General features: G+C 34.5%; 1 protein-coding gene across 5 annotated transcripts in view; it reads left to right on the forward strand.

The window, feature by feature from the left end:
- The window catches only part of HELQ (helicase, POLQ like), a 42,469-nt gene that overhangs the window by 7,597 nt on the left and 16,622 nt on the right, over window positions 1–18,250 (forward strand). For 4 of the 5 annotated variants that reach the window (XR_003968399.1, XM_030313530.1, XM_030313532.1 and 1 more), the window contains 8 exons: window positions 222–422; window positions 889–961; window positions 3,421–3,518; window positions 4,997–5,095; window positions 6,374–6,519; window positions 8,842–9,081; window positions 13,436–13,577; window positions 14,017–14,121. Coding sequence is in view for 4 of the 5 variants with exons in the window: in XM_030313530.1 (XP_030169390.1) it covers window positions 222–422; window positions 889–961; window positions 3,421–3,518; window positions 4,997–5,095; window positions 6,374–6,519; window positions 8,842–9,081; window positions 13,436–13,577; window positions 14,017–14,121 (1,104 nt within the window). In the remaining variant the exon portion in view is untranslated. Of the gene's footprint in view, window positions 1–221; window positions 423–888; window positions 962–3,420; window positions 3,532–4,996; window positions 5,096–6,373; window positions 6,520–8,841; window positions 9,082–13,435; window positions 13,578–14,016; window positions 14,122–18,250 lie in introns of those variants that run through there. The other variant, XM_030313533.1, reaches the window with a different exon arrangement.

Consider the following 18,250-nt stretch of genomic DNA (forward strand, 5'->3'; position numbering starts at 1 on the left):
TGAAATTTATTTTCACATTGATTATGTAATGTAAAAGTTGCATTCATTTTGCAAAGAGCCATACGTGAATTATGACATTTCTTAGATATATGTGTCTTATCTGTGACTTTGTTCTCATTCATTGGTATTATGTACTATTTTAGATTTTTAAAAAATAGACATGAGCTCTTAATAGTTGAGTTAATTATCTAATTTTTTGCTTATTTTAACTGATATTCTAGATTTCAGGTTTGTCAAGTTTTGGTATAGAACTGGGTTTCTTTGTTGAAGAATATGCTGGAAGCAAAGGAAAGTTTCCCCCAATTAAAAGAAGGGAAAAAAAATCTCTCTATATTGCCACTATTGAAAAAGGACATAGTCTGGTGAACTCCTTGATTGAAACTGGAAGGATTGGCAGTCTGGGTCTGGTTGTTGTAGATGAGGTTAGTAACTGCTTTTATAGTTTATCATTTTATTAATAATTGTTGAATAATTATATTTTATTACTAATTAATTAATATCAACATGTATTATTATGTGGGTCCACTTAGTACCTCTATGAGGATAAGTAATTTATTTTAATATGTAGACAGTACAGATGAATACATTTCATGCTTAGTAATCTTAAATTCGGTTTTATGTTAAGTGTTTTTTGAAGAGTGAATATATGTGTATGTGTATATTCAATTTTATAATGATGCTTATCAATTTCCAGGTGTGTCAGGATGTTGCCCCCAAGCCTCATTAACATAAAATATCAGTGGTACAATGCATGTGTACTCTAATTGCTATATCCAAAATGCTTAAGAATTCTAAAGCAAAGATTACTTGATTTCATATAAATACATGCGTGTTCTATGTAGGCATATGCAAATTTACTTTTCTCCCGTTTTTTTTTAAATCTCAAAGTTACACATGATTGGTGAAGGAAGCCGTGGGGCTATACTGGAAATGACCCTAGCAAAAGTCCTCTACACTAGCAGTAAGTATTTTTTCAAATATAATTGATATATACTCAGGAAGCCTGTGAAAGACTTGTGTCATTAGTTAGATTATTTAACAGAATAAGATACTCAAGCATTCTGCATTAGCTTTTTACTTCTTTCCTTTTTTTTAAGTTTTTCATTGTGCATTAGTTTTACTTCTTTCTTTTTTCTAAATCTACTTATTTTGAGAGAAAGAGAGAGAGAGAGAGAGAATGAGAATGAGTGGGGGAGGGGCAGAGAGACAGGGAGAGAGAGAATCCCAAGCAGGCTTCGCTGTCAGCAGGCCCAACGCAGGCCAGAACCCACGAACCGTGATATCATGACCTGAGTCGAAATCAAGAGTCAGATGCTCAACCAACTAAGCCACCCAGGCGCCCCTTAGATTTTTTTACTTCTAAAGTAAACTTATAAACTTTTGTTGGAGGAAATGGTATATGAATAGAGCTGTGAATATGAAGGAAATTAACGTTTGAGGACATCTTGTTCCACTTACTAGTTGTGTGTACGTAGTCGTGTGACTCAACCTACTTCTTCATCTGTAAAATGGGGATAATGGTTCCACCCTGATGGGATCATTGTGAAGATTATATGAGTTAACCAGGTAAAGCATTCAACAATTACCTAGCACATAGCACTCGGTAAACGTTTGTTGTTGCCACCACCATCAGTATCCTCATCATCAGACCAGTGAATGTAAGTAGTCACTTTAAGGAGCTATTTGCAACATCAAATAGTCTTTCAGTGTATATGAAATATTTATTCTAAATGTCTTCTTTCCTATTCATAGATGTGCTGTTGCAATGACTTATTAAATTATATATTGCAAGAGCTAATATATGGAAAAGTGATTAATTATAAAGGTCAAATATTAAGAATTATTTTACAATTTTTGATAGCAATATTATTTAGGCAGGTTGCAGCACTTTATAATCATTCGTTAAAAACAATTACTGAGTTCCTACTTTGTGCCAGACACTATTTTAAGTGCTAAGGCTCTAGCAGTGAATAACACAGAGTCCCAGCCTTCACTGAACCTGTTTTAGTGAAAGTGAGCAGACAGTCAACGGATAAAGAAGAAAACATATGGTGTATCAGATGGTGACAAATTCCATGGAAAAATATAAAGCAGAGGAAGAGAGACAAATCGTCACCTGCTTGTCAACTCCAGTGCATACTGACTGTCCTTGTCTTATTTTTCTTCAGCATTTGGTTGTTTGTCATTCCTTTTTCTTCTAGGTGCTGAAACATTCTCTCTTGATTTCCCTACTGTCTGTCTGTATAGGGGGTCATGTGTTACCACACGGCTGAGGACAGACTCTGGAGCTGGAATAAAATCCTGACTCACTTTTAACAACATGTGGCCTTGAGCAAGTTATATTAACTGTGCCTCTGTTTCCTTATGCACCAAAAATAGTTGATAATGGGATGGGCGAAATAAGTGAAGGTACAAACTTTACAGTTATAAACAAGTCATGAGGTTGAAAAGTACAGCATAGGGAAGATAGTCCATGATAATGACAGATGGTAGCTACACTTATCATGGTGAACATTGTATAATGTACTGAATTGTCGATCACTGTGTTATACACCTGAGACTAATATAACACTGTATGTCAGCTATATTTCAATGATAAAAAAATTTTTAAAAATGGGTGATAGCCATAAAACCTGCCTGATGGAGTTGCTTTCCTATGGCAAGAAGCCATTTTATACTTCCCAGGACATGCAGCCACATGAGTGTCACTCCACCTTTATTTAAAAAAAAAAAAAAAAAAAATTGTCAACCTGATAGCAAGATCCCATAAAGGGCTTTATATGACAAGAGTTCAGGACCTACTCAGCCCCACATCCTACACTGTTCATCTGCCTGTAGCCATACCTGTGGACCATGTCATAACTCTTCCTAACAATGGTCCAGATAGTCAGCAACAAGCATATTTATACTCATTATTGTTGTTTAGAAGTCTTGATAAAGATCTGACTTTTTGACAAGTGTGAGATTCTGTAAAATTCCAAATAGTAGCTGTCAAGATACCTGAAAGTTTTCAGTCTTTGCCAGAATAATACTCTGGTAATATCTTTGTATTTTTCTTACTTCTTTCCCTCCCTCCTTTCCCAGATCACTCAGGAAGAATACAGAACTCAAAGAGGTTGCTAAGGGCACGTGGGTGGCTCAGTCAGTTAAGCATCTGACTCTTGACTTTGGCTCAGGTCATGATCTCTTGGTTCATGAGTTCAAGCTTCACATCGGGCTCTGCCGTGACAGTGCAGAACCTTCTTGGGATTCTGTCTCCCTCTCTCTCTGGCCCCTCCCCAGCACACTCTCTCTCTCTCTCTCTCAAAGTAAATAAAAATAAACTTTAAAAATAAAATAAAATTTTTAAAAGGTTGCTGAAATTACTATTTTGATACACTAAATAACACATTTTCCTCAATCCTTTGGATTTTTTTTTAGAAACAACTCAGATTATTGGCATGAGTGCAACACTGAACAATGTTGAAGACCTTCAAGAATTCCTTCAAGCAGAATATTACACCAGCCAGTTTAGACCAGTATGTACCTAAGGTTTGCACTGTATGGATTTGTTTTATATCATCTTACTCAGAAAGAAAAGTAGCTGGGGCACCTGGGTGGCTCAGTCAGTTAAGCATATGACTTTGGCTCACATGATCTCACAATTTGTGAGTTTGAGCCCCACTTTGGGTGAGCTGGATCCACACTCTCTCTCCTTCTCTTTCTCTCCCTCTCTCTCTCCATCTCTCCTCTCTTTGCACCTCATGGGATTCTCTCTGTCTCTCTCTCTCTGCCCCTCCCTCACTCATGCATGTGTGTGTGCCCTCCTCTCTCACAGAAATAAATAAATAAATAAATAAATAAATAAATAAATAAATAAATCATTTAAAAAAAGAAAAGTAGCTAACATACCATATAAAAAATACCATAGAGTAGGTATACCATAGAAGGGGTATAATTCCAGTCACCATAGCTACATGCTAATAAGAGTTTGTGTATAAAGAACATAAACTCCATGGGGTCAGGATCTTAGCTTGGGTCACTTGCGTATCTGTAGCACCTCAACAATACTTGGCTTATGGGCCTTCAATGAATATTTATTGAATGAAATTTTCCAGATACATTCTATTTTTCTACTTCTTCTTAAAAATTTTTTCATTTGGTCAGAATTTAGTCATTCATATTTTGAGTCATTGGCATATAAAAGCATTTAACTTAAAAGTTAAAATATTTTCATATATTTATGCATTGGTAGTTACAATGCTTTTTTAATAAGCTAAGACTTCATGTGGATTTAAATTTAAACTCCCTAATAACGGTATTCCCAAAATACTTAAAAAAGTAAATATATTTCTTAATTATCTGAAAGTAGCTTATAGTGAACATCTGCTCTGTCTGCAGTACCCATGTGCATATTCAGTGTCTAAATAGCTTTTCAGAAAATAGTTATTGAGAATCGCCAAGTTTAATTTTAAAATTTGATGTTTTTACATTTGCATCAAAGAGGAGAATTTTCGAGACACTTGGCTGACCTTAATAGTCAAATTAGGCACTCTTCTTTTAAAAATGCAATGAACTGTATTCATAAACATCTTTTGTCTACAAATACTTAAATTAAAGAGAATATGGTGGTATGTAGAATTAAAACTGACGACTGATGAGACAGAAAATTTTAGATCTTGAGGAATAACACAAATAACTCCTTAATAAAAGAGTGTGAACATTGACTTATTTATACTTCTTGTGACAAATAACAGAAGTGTCTGGTTTCCTTTTAGTGGCTATTCAATTCAGAAGTATTTCTTTAAGGGTATTAATCCCTATTTTGATTGAAAGGGAAAAGAGACTCAAAGAAATGGTAAAGAAAAAACTTTTAAATTGAAGCATGTTTTGCATACCTTAGAAAAGCGACAGTTTTTCTGTAGCTGTCCTTTTTTACAACATACTTCACAAAATTTTAAACTTGGAAAGAGGAATTTATATGTGGTATTAATTGCAAATGTCTTTTTAATGCAAGGTTGAATTAAAAGAATATTTGAAAATAAATGATGCGATATATGAGGTTGACAGCAAAGCTGAGAATGGCATGACTTTTTCACGTCTACTGAATTATAAGGTAACATTTTAATATCCCTTGAATATGAGGTTCCCAAACGTTGTGCCTAGGTGCCCTGGGGCACCACATAAGATTCACATGGGTGCCGTAGGATAGTTTAGATTTTTGAGAGAAACAGTGGATGCTTGACATCTGTTGGACACCATACAAACTACCACTTTGAGGTAGTTTCCAGTTTTAACATTAGATCACACTGTATTCCTTTCTATGATATTATATCTTAGTGAAGTTTTTTTTGTTTGTTTTTTGTAGTTACTGTAAACAAATACTGTGTGACAGTCAACGTGGGACAGAAAAAAGAGTAGCCAGGTCCAATCTGATTCTAAGATTTGGAAGACTATGGGGTGCTCAGTTGTGCGCACATCCTGTTCGTTAGCTATTATGGTTAAAAATGAAATAACAGTATCTTTTTCACTCAACTGATGTGTATTATTTATTCAAATGGCTACAGAATTGTGAGGAAATACGTACTTCAGTTGTTTGCACCTAAATACCTAATAAACAAAACTGTTAGGTATTTCTTTTGGCCCTGGGGCTCCATAAACCAAGAAAATCTGGAGACCTCTCCCTTAAATGTTTATTCATTCAGTAACAAGCACAAAACAAGAAGAAACTTTTGTGGGCTATGTAGTTCAGATATTGTATATAAAATGTTAATGTCTACTATGTTAATGTTTTGTGACTTATGTAAAGTATATTAAAAAGAGAAGAAAGGGATTTTACAATAGTTTAGAATTCCATAAAGGTATATTCTAAATCTGTGTCTTAGTTTTTAATAAAGTTGAAGGAAGTGAGATTTTTAAATAATTTTATATTTTTCTCTATGTTGACTTCCTTATGTCTACTTGATGAATACATTTTTTATTTCTGAAAATATATCCTGTAATGTGATTGAATCTGTGTTTTTGAAAACTGTTAGTGAAAGTCATATCTTATCTATATGGTCCTTTGATCATTATTAGGCTCAATCTGTGTTTCTCTCTGTGGACTTTTTGTTTTGCTCCAGTGGAGCTGAACATGCAGTGGGGTTATTAAAACATTTACTATTTTCATTTCTGTAATTTAAAACTAAATAGGCCTAACAAAGCCCTAATAACCTAAAAGTGGGACTTAACGTTTTAAAATTTAATCTGAGTCTCTTCTTTTCTTTTAAAGGATCAGATTTATTAAATGAGAACTTCAAAATTAAGGATGGTTTACTTACCTTTCAAAGCACACTGGTAAAATGACAGGTTTTCATGGTTGCTAACTACCTTGTTCCTGCATCTTGTTGTACAGTATTCTGATACTCTGAAAAAGATGGATCCTGATCATTTGGTAGCATTGGTGACAGAAGTTATTCCCAATTATTCCTGCTTAGTTTTTTGTCCCACTAAGAAGAACTGTGAAAACGTAGCAGAAATGATATGCAAATTTTTAAGCAAGTATGTTAATCTTTAAAAAATATTCTGTTTTATTTTATCATGATTTACATGCTATATATTCTGTTTATTCAACAAGCACTGCTTATTTCTTGTAGAACATCATAACTACAGTCGATTTTAAAGGTCCTAACCTTGAAGGAAGTTTAACTGTGAGATTCATATATGTGAAATAGGCAAAGAAGAATTCTAAGGTTACATGGAAGAGAATGCTGACTGATATAATGGTTTTAGATCAATGATTCTCAACCTTGACTGCAAATGCATCCTCTCAAGGGCTTTTAAAAATCCCAGTGCCCAGGTTACATCCCAGAAAATCAGAATCTCTGCAGGTGGGGCCCAGGTATCAGGATTTTGTAAAACCTTCCAGGCAGGTTCAACCTGCAGCAAGTTCACCCACTGGCTATTGTAGTCAGAGGCCCAGGCACTAATCACTGTGGATATGAATCATATCTTCAACTTAACCTTCTCTTTAATTAAATACTGTTGCCTTAGTTTTCTTAGTAAACTTTACACTAAAGTAAATAAATTTGAATTTGAATTGAATTTCTTAAGTAATTAAGAAATTTATTAGCTTGTAACTTTATAGTATTTTAATATTGGCTCTTTTATACTCATAGCAATGGGTATAAAGTGACTTTAAGTATGAACAATTCAGTTTTTTTCTGTATCTTTGTCCCATGTGTAGTTTTATCGTATTTTTCAGACTTCTTTTTTGCCCCTTAGCCAGTGCTGTATCACCATTCATAGATAGTTATGGATTCTAATTCAGCCCTCACCTCCCTATCCAGTCCTACTGTCATGGATTGGTCTAATATAGTTAATTTACTGACCAGCACAATGATGTAGATGTTTAGGATAAAGTCAAGGAGTTTCCCATTTTGGTAACTAATAGTCTGCCTTTACAATGATGATGTTGATTATAAAAACCTAAAGAAATTAAATTATCATTGAGGTAGTCTCAGTAAATCATTTGTTTTCATAGAATAAGGGAATATAGCACCAGCTAAGCGATATGGAAATTTATTAGAGACTGACATTTTCTGGGAGACATGAGACTTACTAATTTTACCCTTGATTTATTTTGCTTTTGGTGATAATAGGTTTTTTGGGACATAAATGTTGGTGTTTAACACTGAAGCACTTAAAAATTTGGTTTTCTAGAATTCTTAGTTAATGAATTATAGTAGATACTTGATACTTTCTAAAAGAGATAGGACTTAACATCGTCTGAAAGAAAATTTCCTCTAAAATATATTTTGCATATTACTTGCTGCTTTCATAAGCTGAATGTTCTGAGTATAGTTCAGTACCCCTTTTTGTGGCTCTTGATTAAGAAATGGTGAATCATGTTTTGAGCATACTTTCTTTATTCTGTAATTTATATGTAGATAAAGTAAATCTAGAGCTAAATGGGTTCTAAATGAGTATCTTTAAAACATGATTTCTTGAGGGGTGTCTGGATGGCTCAGTCCATTAAGCGTGTGACTTCAGCTCAGGTTATGATCTTACAGTTCGTGAGTTCGAGCCCTGCATCGGGCTCTGTGCTGACTGACCTCTGCCTCTCTCTCTCTCTGCTCCTCCCCAGCTTGCAACCTCCCTCTCTCAAACATAAATAAACATTGAAAAAAAAAAAAAACTTTTTAAATGTGATTTCTTGAGAGTCCTGTGATATCCACTTGTATCTTAATTATGTGCCTCCTTATCATAAATGTCATGGGAAACTGGTGTAATGAAATCCCCTGGGCAGTAGAATCTGGCTCTATGTCTGTTTAAAATAATAGGTACTCTTAGATGCAGAGACATTGTGGGATATTATTGAAGCTTCTAAAATGCTAGTGTTTAGACCATTGGTGTTTTACATAAGTACATATGATTTGATAACAAATATGTTTCCATCTTCACGGAAGCAAACGACTTAAAATTTCTTTAAAAAGCCAATAAAAATGTATGTTCTAATGAAAAAACTAATTGTAACATCTACAGCAAGTGTCTTAACCTGCCTTCATAGGCAATACAGGAATGAACTTCAGCAAGTCCATGAACTTATAAGCAAAGTGATATGTTTGATGTTTATTTTATGTTTTTTTTCCTTAGTCTTAATCATATTTTCATAGGACTCTGTGATATACAAAAAGATTGAGAGTGGCTCATAATTGATGAACTCAGAATCAGAATTCTAAGAACATCTTATGTACTTCTATTAAGGAAAGCAATATCATTTTTAATAAAGAACTTTTACAGGCATCTACTAAAGTTAAAGCAGTAGGCACTTTGTTCCCGTAAGGTCAAGGGTTCATATTTCTAACAGATCGTTTTTCCTAGGGAGTATCTGAAACACAGGGAGGAAGAAAAACATGAGGTGATTAAAAACTTGAAGAATGTCAGCAGTGGCAACTTGTGTCCTGTTTTAAAGCGCACCATCCCTTTTGGGGTTGCTTATCACCATAGTGGTTTAACAAGTGATGAAAGGAAACTCTTGGAAGAGGCCTATTCCACAGGAGTTCTGTGCCTTTTTACCTGCACATCCACCCTCGCAGCAGGCGTTAATCTACCAGCTCGAAGGTAAGACACACGGAAACTATTGGCCGGGCTTGAAACTTTTTAATTCTTAGCTTGCCAGGAGTTCTGTTGTTTTGTTCTTTCTCGGTAGTGGGTGAGAATTTATCAAATTGTTTTTCCTCATTTGCTGAGTTAATTGTGTGGTTTATTTCCTTTATTTTGATGAAAAATAACTTTAGTAGATTTCCTGGTATTAGAATCCCTTTCTTTGGTGCTCTCCCTATCTGGTTTTGACATCAAGGTTTATTTTTTTAGTTGTAAACAATTGGCAAGCTTTCTACCATTTTTATGATCTGAAAGAGTGTATTTAACATAGGGATTTCATTGACAGCTTAGAGAACTCATCCATAAAGACTTCTGAGTCTAGTATCTTTTTAGAGTAAGTCTTTGATTATCTTTTCAGTTACTACCAAAGCTATAGGCCTGTATAATTGATTTATGATCTTTATAATTTGTGACTTTAAACTTTGTGACATTTTTTCAAATACATGTATTTTCTGTTGGGTATGCAGTTTTGGACATCTCCATGAGACCACAGTTAATCTTGTTACCAGCTCCTCTGTTTTCTATTTGTGATTCTTTGATCGGTGGATTTCAGAGAGCTGTGTTAGTCTCCCACTGTTATTACAGAGTTGCCAATTTCTCCTTTTTGCATTGCTAGAAGTTTTTACTTTGTATTTCAAAACTGTTGAAGTATACAAAGATTTACTTCAAATATCTTATTGTTGAATCATACCTTTTATCAATATAATAGGTCCTTGTTTTTCTCATTGAGTGATTTTACTTTGAACACTAGGACTATATTTTCTTTGCCGAGTTTATCTTTTTCCATTCTTTTATTTTCAACCTCTGTCACTGATTAAATTTTCCTTTTTTCAGATAATTGGAGAATTAAAAAGGAAATTATATATCCTATTTCTCTTATTCCAGTTGTTACTCTTAAAATTTTAAGTTATAATCAAACATGCTTTTCTGCCATTTTAGATTTAATCAAGAACTTTGTCCTCTCCTGAACATAACAAGTCTTAGCATTTGTATATTCTCCTATACTGCCTCATGTATGTTGCAGCTTCCTAAAGTTTTAGTTTCAGATTTTTAATTTTCTTTCATCTTATAGTCCATAATTATTTAAACTATCCTATTAATTATACTTGTTTTTTGTTTACCACTACCTCATATCTCACATATTCCTTCTGTGGTTTACTTTTAATTTTGCCATCATTGAGTAGTTATTTTTTTTTAAGTTTATTTATTTTGAGTGAGAGAGAGAGTTCAGGGGAGGGGCAGAGAGAGAGGGAGATAGAGAATCCCAAGCAGGCTCCACGCTGTCAGTGCTGGGCCCAAAGTGGGGCTCAATCTCACTACCATGATTTTATGACCTGAGCTGAAATCAAGAGCCTGATGCTTAACCTGCTGAGCCACCTAGGTGCCCTGAGTAATATTTTTTTTTAATGTTTATTTATTTTTGGGAGAGAGAGAGAGAGAGAAAGAGAGAGCACATCCACATGCACACACGTGAGTTAGGGAGGAGCAGAGAGATAGGGAAACAGAATCCAAAGCAAGCTCCAAACTCTGAGCTGTCAGCACACTGCCTGATGCAGGGGCTCAAACTCATGAACCACGAGATTGTGACCTGAGCCAAAGTCGGATGCTTAACTGACTGAGTCACCCAGGCACCTCCTGAGTAATTTTTTTTCTTTCTTTCTTTCTTTCTTTCTTTCTTTCTTTCTTTCTTTCTTTCTTTCTTTCTTTCTTTCTTTCTTTTTTGTCTTTTACTTTCATTCTTTTATTTTTCCTTACAGGCAGACTTCTTATCTTCTTCGTTTTTTAATTTGATTTTTTAAATTTACATCCAAATTAGTTACCATATAGTGCAACCATGATTTCAGGAGTAGATTCCCTAATGCCCCTCACCCATGTAGCCCATCGCCCGTCCCACAACCCCTCCAGTAACCCTCTGTTTGTTCTCCATACTTGATAGTCTCTTAAGTTTTGTCCCCTTCTATGTTTTTATATTATTTTTGCTTCCCTTCCCTTATGTTCATCTGCCCTGTGTCTTAAAGTCCTCATATGAGTGAAGTCATATGATATTTGTCTTTCTCTGACTGCTGAGCAATTATTTTTTAAATGCTAGATTGGGGGGTAGAAATTTTTGAGTCTTTTTATAGCTGAAGGTGTTTTTATTTTAGCTTCACACTTGAACATCTTGCTAGGAAAAGAATTCTAGTTTCAATTTTTTCCCTTTGGGGACTTTGTAGTATTGTTCCATGTCTTTTAGGAGCCACTGTTGCCCATTTTTGTTTTTGCATAGGTTTGTTTTTTCCTCTCCAGAAACTTAGATTTTTCTCTGTTACCTTAAAATTTCATCTTAGTGTATAATTATAATTACAGCTATTATACTCCCTCCCCTGTGTCATAACAGCTTTACATGCATTGACTTAATAGAGCTTCATGACAACTCTGTGAAGAAGGTTATATTTTATTGTCCACATTTTATAGAACAGAAAACTGAGACACTGAACAATTAAATAATGTACCCAACTTCATGCCAACAAATGAGTTTCAAAAACCAAGGTTTGAAACCCTGGAGATTTAATTCTTAATCCCAACCATCCCAGTTTAGCTACTTTTTATTCATAGGTCTTAGCACTTGGGAAAATGCTTTCAATCTAAATTTTATGCCTTTTATGCCTCCGGCACCTGGTGGCTCAGTCATTAAGCATCTGACTTTGACTCAGGTCATGATCTCACAGTTGGTGAGTTCGAGTCCCACATCAGGTGAGCTCATGCCCTGATTCGGGTGAGCATGCGTGCTGCATCAGGTGAGCATGAGCCCCACTTCAAATTAAAAAAAAAAAAACAAAACAGAAACAGGAGCCCCGGGTGAGCCCCGCTTCTCTCTCTCTCTCTTTCTCTCTCTTTCTCTCTGCCTCTCATGGGATTCTCTCTCTCTCTGCCCCTGACTCACTTGCACCCTCTCCTCCCTTCCCCCCAAAAAAGTTTTATGCCTTCATCTTATTTTTTGTTTGGCTTTTTCTTTTTTTTCCATTATCTCTGTTCTCTGTTTTTGTAACTTCCTTGGACAGGGTTGAAGCCTGGTAGATTGGGCTTTCAAATCTCTCAAGTTTTCTTACACAGTTTTCAGTCTATATGAGCTATGTGATTTCTTCAACTTTACTTCTATGTGACAAGATCAGTTTTTTATTGTATTCCATTAACTGTGTTCATTCATTATTCAGTCCGTCTTTGAATTTTTTAATGAATTTAAAATTGTTTCTTAATTTCCAAGAACTATCTTCTCTTATTGCTCTTCATTTGTAATAGTCTGTTCTCATATTGTGAATATAATAGCCTCTAGAATTTTCTGTGAATACTGATCAGAATTTTTAAGAATTCTTTCTGTTCCCTGTTTCTGCATATTCTTGTGTTTCTTTTATGTCCTTAGTTTTCTTCAAGTGTTTATAATCTTGGCTGTCCATAGAGATTTACAAATAAAAGAGTAGGTTGGTTAGTAGATAAATGACAGGTTTCCTCTCACTTTTGAGCAGGAAAACTAGCTACAGACTTTTTTTTTTTTTTTTAATTTTTTTTTTTCAACGTTTTTATTTATTTTTGGGACAGAGAGAGACAGAGCATGAACGGGGGAGGGGCAGAGAGAGAGGGAGACACAGAATCGGAAACAGGCTCCAGGCTCCGAGCCATCAGCCCAGAACCTGACGCGGGGCTCGAACTCACGGACCGCGAGATCGTGACCTGGCTGAAGTCGGACGCTTAACCGACTGCGCCACCCAGGCGCCCCGCTACAGACTTTTATATACATGAACAGGATTGAAAGTACCATGTTTGTACATCAAAAACGGTTGAAACTTGTAATTTTATATAGTTGACAGTAATATAAATATATACATACATACATAAGCAGGCATATGTTCATAGTGCATGGTCAGATTTTTCATTTATGAAGTATAGAATCAAAAATCTTTGGAGACTGTTGTTCTAGTGACGATCATAAGCTTTGTAGCTAGGCCAACATGTTCAGACCATAGTTCTGGTAATTACTAGTTTTGTGGGTTGAGGTAATCCACTTAGCTTGTCTGTGCTTCAGTTAGCCCCTTTGTAAAAAAATAAGATAAAATAAAATAATAAAGAATATTATTACCAAGAATTTTGTAAGAATTACTGATAATGTATATAAAGAATCTAGGACGTCACAGGTTCTTGGTAAATAGTAGTCACTTATTATTTTGAGTTAACATGTCATTAAATTTAATACCAGATAAATAATACAGAATTTAAAAGATAGATGCTATTATCATAGATGGAGTATCACTTTTAATTAATATTATCAATTCCATAGAGTTATTTTAAGAGCTCCCTATGTTGCCAAGGAGTTTTTAAAGAGGAACCAATATAAACAGATGATTGGCCGAGCTGGCCGTGCTGGGATAGATTCTATTGGGGAGAGTATCCTTATACTGCAAGAAAAAGACAAGCAACAGGTAATAATCAATCCAGTTGGTGGTTAATCATTTTGTCTCATTTTGGTCTTTGGTTGTAGCTCTTTTATGATATATATCATCCTTTAAAATTTTATTAATTTTATTAATATTTATAATATTAAATATTATATAAAATAGTAATATATTATAAAATATTAAAATTTATTAATATTTATTTAAATAGTGTTTCTCCTCTATGATTAAGAACTAGAACAAGTAGTTTGAATACTTTTGTATTTCAGGCAAGCAATAAAAAGTATTTTCCCTATTTATCTTTCTTCCATTTTCATGAAAACACCTGCTAAATTCTTATTTGTTTGTTTTTATGTCTTTAAATTCCCCCTGCTTCTACAAGATCTATGCAAAATAGAAAAACTTATATAGAACACTTTATTTTTTTATAATAACACAAAACATAATATTGCTTTAACTTTTGTAGGTATTGGAGTTAATAAGCAGACCATTGGAAAACTGTTATAGCCATCTTGTTCAAGAATTCACTAAGGGAATCCAAACTTTGTTTCTCTCTTTAATTGGTTTGAAGGTATTTTTCAATATTTTTAAATCTTATTACTGTTATGTGAGATAATAGAGATTTAAAAGTTATGAGAACTGTAAAGTAGAAAAAAATGCTAACCTCTAATCTAATGTGGAAAAGAACAGCCTGACATGCTAAATCTGAATCTAGATTTATATGTGCATTTTTAATGCTTTGAGCTGTATGAAATATGAAAAATCAACAAATCATAACTGGGCATCATTACAAGTGAGAGACTTTTTGGAGACTCTGGGGATTATAAGAAGCTGTAAAGACATGGGTCCTGATGTGGGGTAATCCATCATCTCTACCTTTGTGAGGAATAAGGTTCACCTGTTGTCCTGTGATCATTCTAGGATATTATAAACATTTGTGAGATCAGTATAGCCTTTATCAGACAACAAATTTAAAAAGAAAAGGCACACTAGGAAAACACTCCTTTTCTTAGAGATTAGCTCTCTTTTAGGGTTACTCTTGAGTTAAAATTCTTTTTTAGGGTTAAAATTATTTTTCAGAATAGTGAAAGGTTATAAGGAAGAAAAGAAATCAGTGCTAGGTAGTGAAAGAGATAGAAGTTGTCAGGGCACCTAGGCGGCTCAGTTGGCTAAGCATCCAACTCTTAATTTTAGCTCAGATCATGATCTCACAGTCCTGAGATTGAGCCCCACAAGCCCCACAAACCCCACATCAAGCTCCACATTGACCATGGAGCCTGCTTAAGACTTTCTCCCTTTCTCCTCTCCCTCTCTCTGCTCCTCCCCTGCTCGCATGCTCTCTCTCTCTCTCAAAAAAAAGAAGAAGTTGTAGAAGTTGTAGATAAGCAGAGGGAAAGAATAAGCTATTCCAGGTACTTAACATAGAATGAATGATGAGAAAGCTAAAGATGATGTGGGGTATCAGTCAACAGACTAGATTCTGTAGCTCTAGAGAAGGCCTACAGATCCTGAAGAGGTGAAGGTTGGGTGGGAAAAGTTGGGCCAGATTGTGTGCTATAAATTGGGGAAGATAGGAGAGCATGCTTAAATAGTAGCCTAAAGAGTTGTGACACTGTCACGTATCAGTGGAGCATTAGTAAAGTGTGGTGGTTGAGAGCAAGAGCTCTGATATCACACATACCTGTGTCCCAGTCCCAACTCTGTCTCTTATTACCCTGGGTAAGGTATTAGCTCTCTCGTAAACCTCGCTCAGTTGCCTTATCTGTAAAATGGGGATAATAGCATGCAGAAGTATTGCAAGACTTGTTTAAAAGTAATTGTAGTAATCCATGTATAATGTAATAAATCCTTACAATAGGGAGGTTGCTAAGGAATTAGTAAAGGAGGAAGAGATCATAAAGACCATCAAGTCTTATTCCATTTATATATTAGATAAGGTAACTGACTCAGAAAACTGGTGAGTAGTCTAAGATCATTCAGTGAATTATGGTTTAGATGGGACTATAATTTAGTTTCCTGCCATGCTGGCCTGTACTCTTTCCAGTGTACCATTGTGTGTGTGTGTGTGTGTGTGTGTGTGTGTGTGTGTGTGTGAAATATTTCTCAAGTGCATGGGAAATATTTCACCAATGTAGACCATATTCTGAGATCATAGACAAGTCTCAATACATTTAAAAGGATTGAAATCCAATATAGTGTTGTGTCTAATGAAAGCAATTATAGTATACCAGCAATAATAGAAGGATAACAGGGAATTTCCTAAATATTTGGAGATTAAATAGCACACTTGACCAGTGGTCAAAGTAGAAATTCCGAGGGAAATTAGAAAATATTTACGATGGAATGAAAATGGAAACAGATATACCAAAATTAGTGGCATGAAGCCAAAGAAGTGCTGAAAAGGACATTTATAACTTTAGATGCTTATTAGAATATAAGAAAAATCTAAATTCAGGGTCTAAGTTTTACTTTAGGAACGTGGGGGGAAAAAAGCCCAAGTAGAAAGAAGGAAATAATTAGTAAAAGCAAAAATGAAATAAAAAATAGACAAACTGGAGAATAAAAATAATGAAAACACAAGCTAGCTCTCTGAAACGATCAGTAAGATTATTGACTGATTTGATAACAGAGGGAAAAGAGAGAACACATAAATTACCAATATCAGTAATGAAAGGAGGGTCATCACTAAAGATCCTAGAGATATTAAAAGGATAGTAATGAATAATCCTGAAATAATTGTATCCTTGAATGTTGAAAAATGAGTTCAATTATTTAAATGAAATGGGAAAATTCTTGGAAGACACAATTTTTGAAATTGAAGTAGCAGCAGAAAGTCTAAATAGTCCTATATCTATTAAAGAAATTGAATTTACAACTTAAAACTTACCACAAAGAAAATTCCAGGCTCAACTGACTTCACTGGTAAACTCTATCAAACATTTAAGGTAGAAATAATACCAATCATACACATATTCTTCCAGAAAGTAGAGGAAGAGGGAACACTGCTCATCTCATCTTTTGAGATCAGCATTATCCTGATACCAATACCAGACAAAGATATTACAAGAAGAGAAAACTACATATCTATAGTAAAAATAGATAATAAAAATCCTTATCAAAGTATTAGTAATACAGCAACACAATCAGAGTTTATTCCAGTATTGCAAAGTTGGTTTAACATTCAAAATTCAATGTTATTATTTATTTGACAGAATTCAACACCCACTTATGATAAAAACTCAGCAAATTAGAAGAGAACATCATCAACTCAATAAAAGGTGTTTATTTAAAAACAGAACAACAACAACAACAAAAAACCACTGCTGGTAACATCACACTTAATGGTGAAAGACTACATGTTTTTCCCTCTAAGATCAGAAAAGAAAAAAAAGGTCTACTTTCACACTGCTTTTCAGGATATATCAGAAATCATAGCCAGTACAAGACAGAAGAAAAACAAGGGTACATAGATTAGAAAGCAAGAAGTAAAACTGTCTTATTTGCTGATCATAGGTTCAAGAAAAACCCAAAGGAATGTACAAAAAAAGCTAGAGTGTAATCAGCAGTGTCATAGGATACAAAGTCAGTGTACAAAACTCAATCGTATCTGTATACTCACTACAAATAATTGGAAAAACAACTCCATTTACAATAGCATCCAAAACATGCAACACTTAGGGATAAATTTAACTACTGTGTGTGAGACCTATATACTCAAAACTGTAAAACTGCTGAGAGAAATTAAAGACCTAAGTAAATAGAGAGAGGTACCATATTCAAGAATTGGAATTTTCAGTTTTGATCAGATGTTACATCCAAAGTCTATAAATTTAGTGCAATCCCAGTCAAAATCTCAACAAGCTTGTTTGTGGAAATTGAAGACTAATAGAATTTATTTGGGAATGCAAGGAGTGGAATAGCCAAAATTTAATTTTGTGAAAAAACAAGTGTTCATACTACTTCAAGATTTACTATAAAGCTTCAGTAATCAAGACAGTGTGATATTGGTGCAAGGATCATATAGAACAATAGACTAGTAAGTCCAGAATTAGGCCCACACATATATGATCAAATTTTTTTTTTTTAAGTAATCTCTATACCCAACTGGGACTTGAACTCAGGACCTCAAGATCAAGAGTCGATGCTCTACCAACGGAGCCAGCCAGGCATTCCTCATATATGATCAGTTTTTAACAAAAGGTGCCAAGATATTTAAATGGACAAAGGATAGTTTTTTTTCAACAAATGGTGCTGTACTGACAAGATATCTGCATAGAACAACAACAACAAAATAACCTTTACTCTTACCTCACTCTAATTTTGTCCAAAATAATGAACTCAAAGTGGATCATAGACCTAAATAAAAGCTAAAATATAACTCCTAGAAGAACATATAGGAGTAAATTGTTTGTTACCTTGGGTTAAGATTTCTTACGTGGAAACAAAAAACATAAACCATGAAGAGAAAAAAATGAATGAAATAGACTTCATCATAATTTTTTAAATTATCTTCAAAAGACACTGCTAAAAAATGAAAAGCATGGAGGAAATATTCATAATACATACCCTGACAAATACGTATATGAGTTAGGACTCAGCAAAAAGCAGTGAAATTGGGAGGGAGTTGGGACTTCACTTAAGACAAGCACACTCAGGTAACAGGGAGACTGGGAGACCTGACTTGGCCACAAGGGTGTGGT

The sequence above is a fragment of the Lynx canadensis genome, chromosome B1, assembly GCF_007474595.2.
Source record: "Lynx canadensis isolate LIC74 chromosome B1, mLynCan4.pri.v2, whole genome shotgun sequence".
In the NCBI taxonomy this organism is placed as follows: domain Eukaryota; kingdom Metazoa; phylum Chordata; class Mammalia; order Carnivora; family Felidae; genus Lynx; species Lynx canadensis.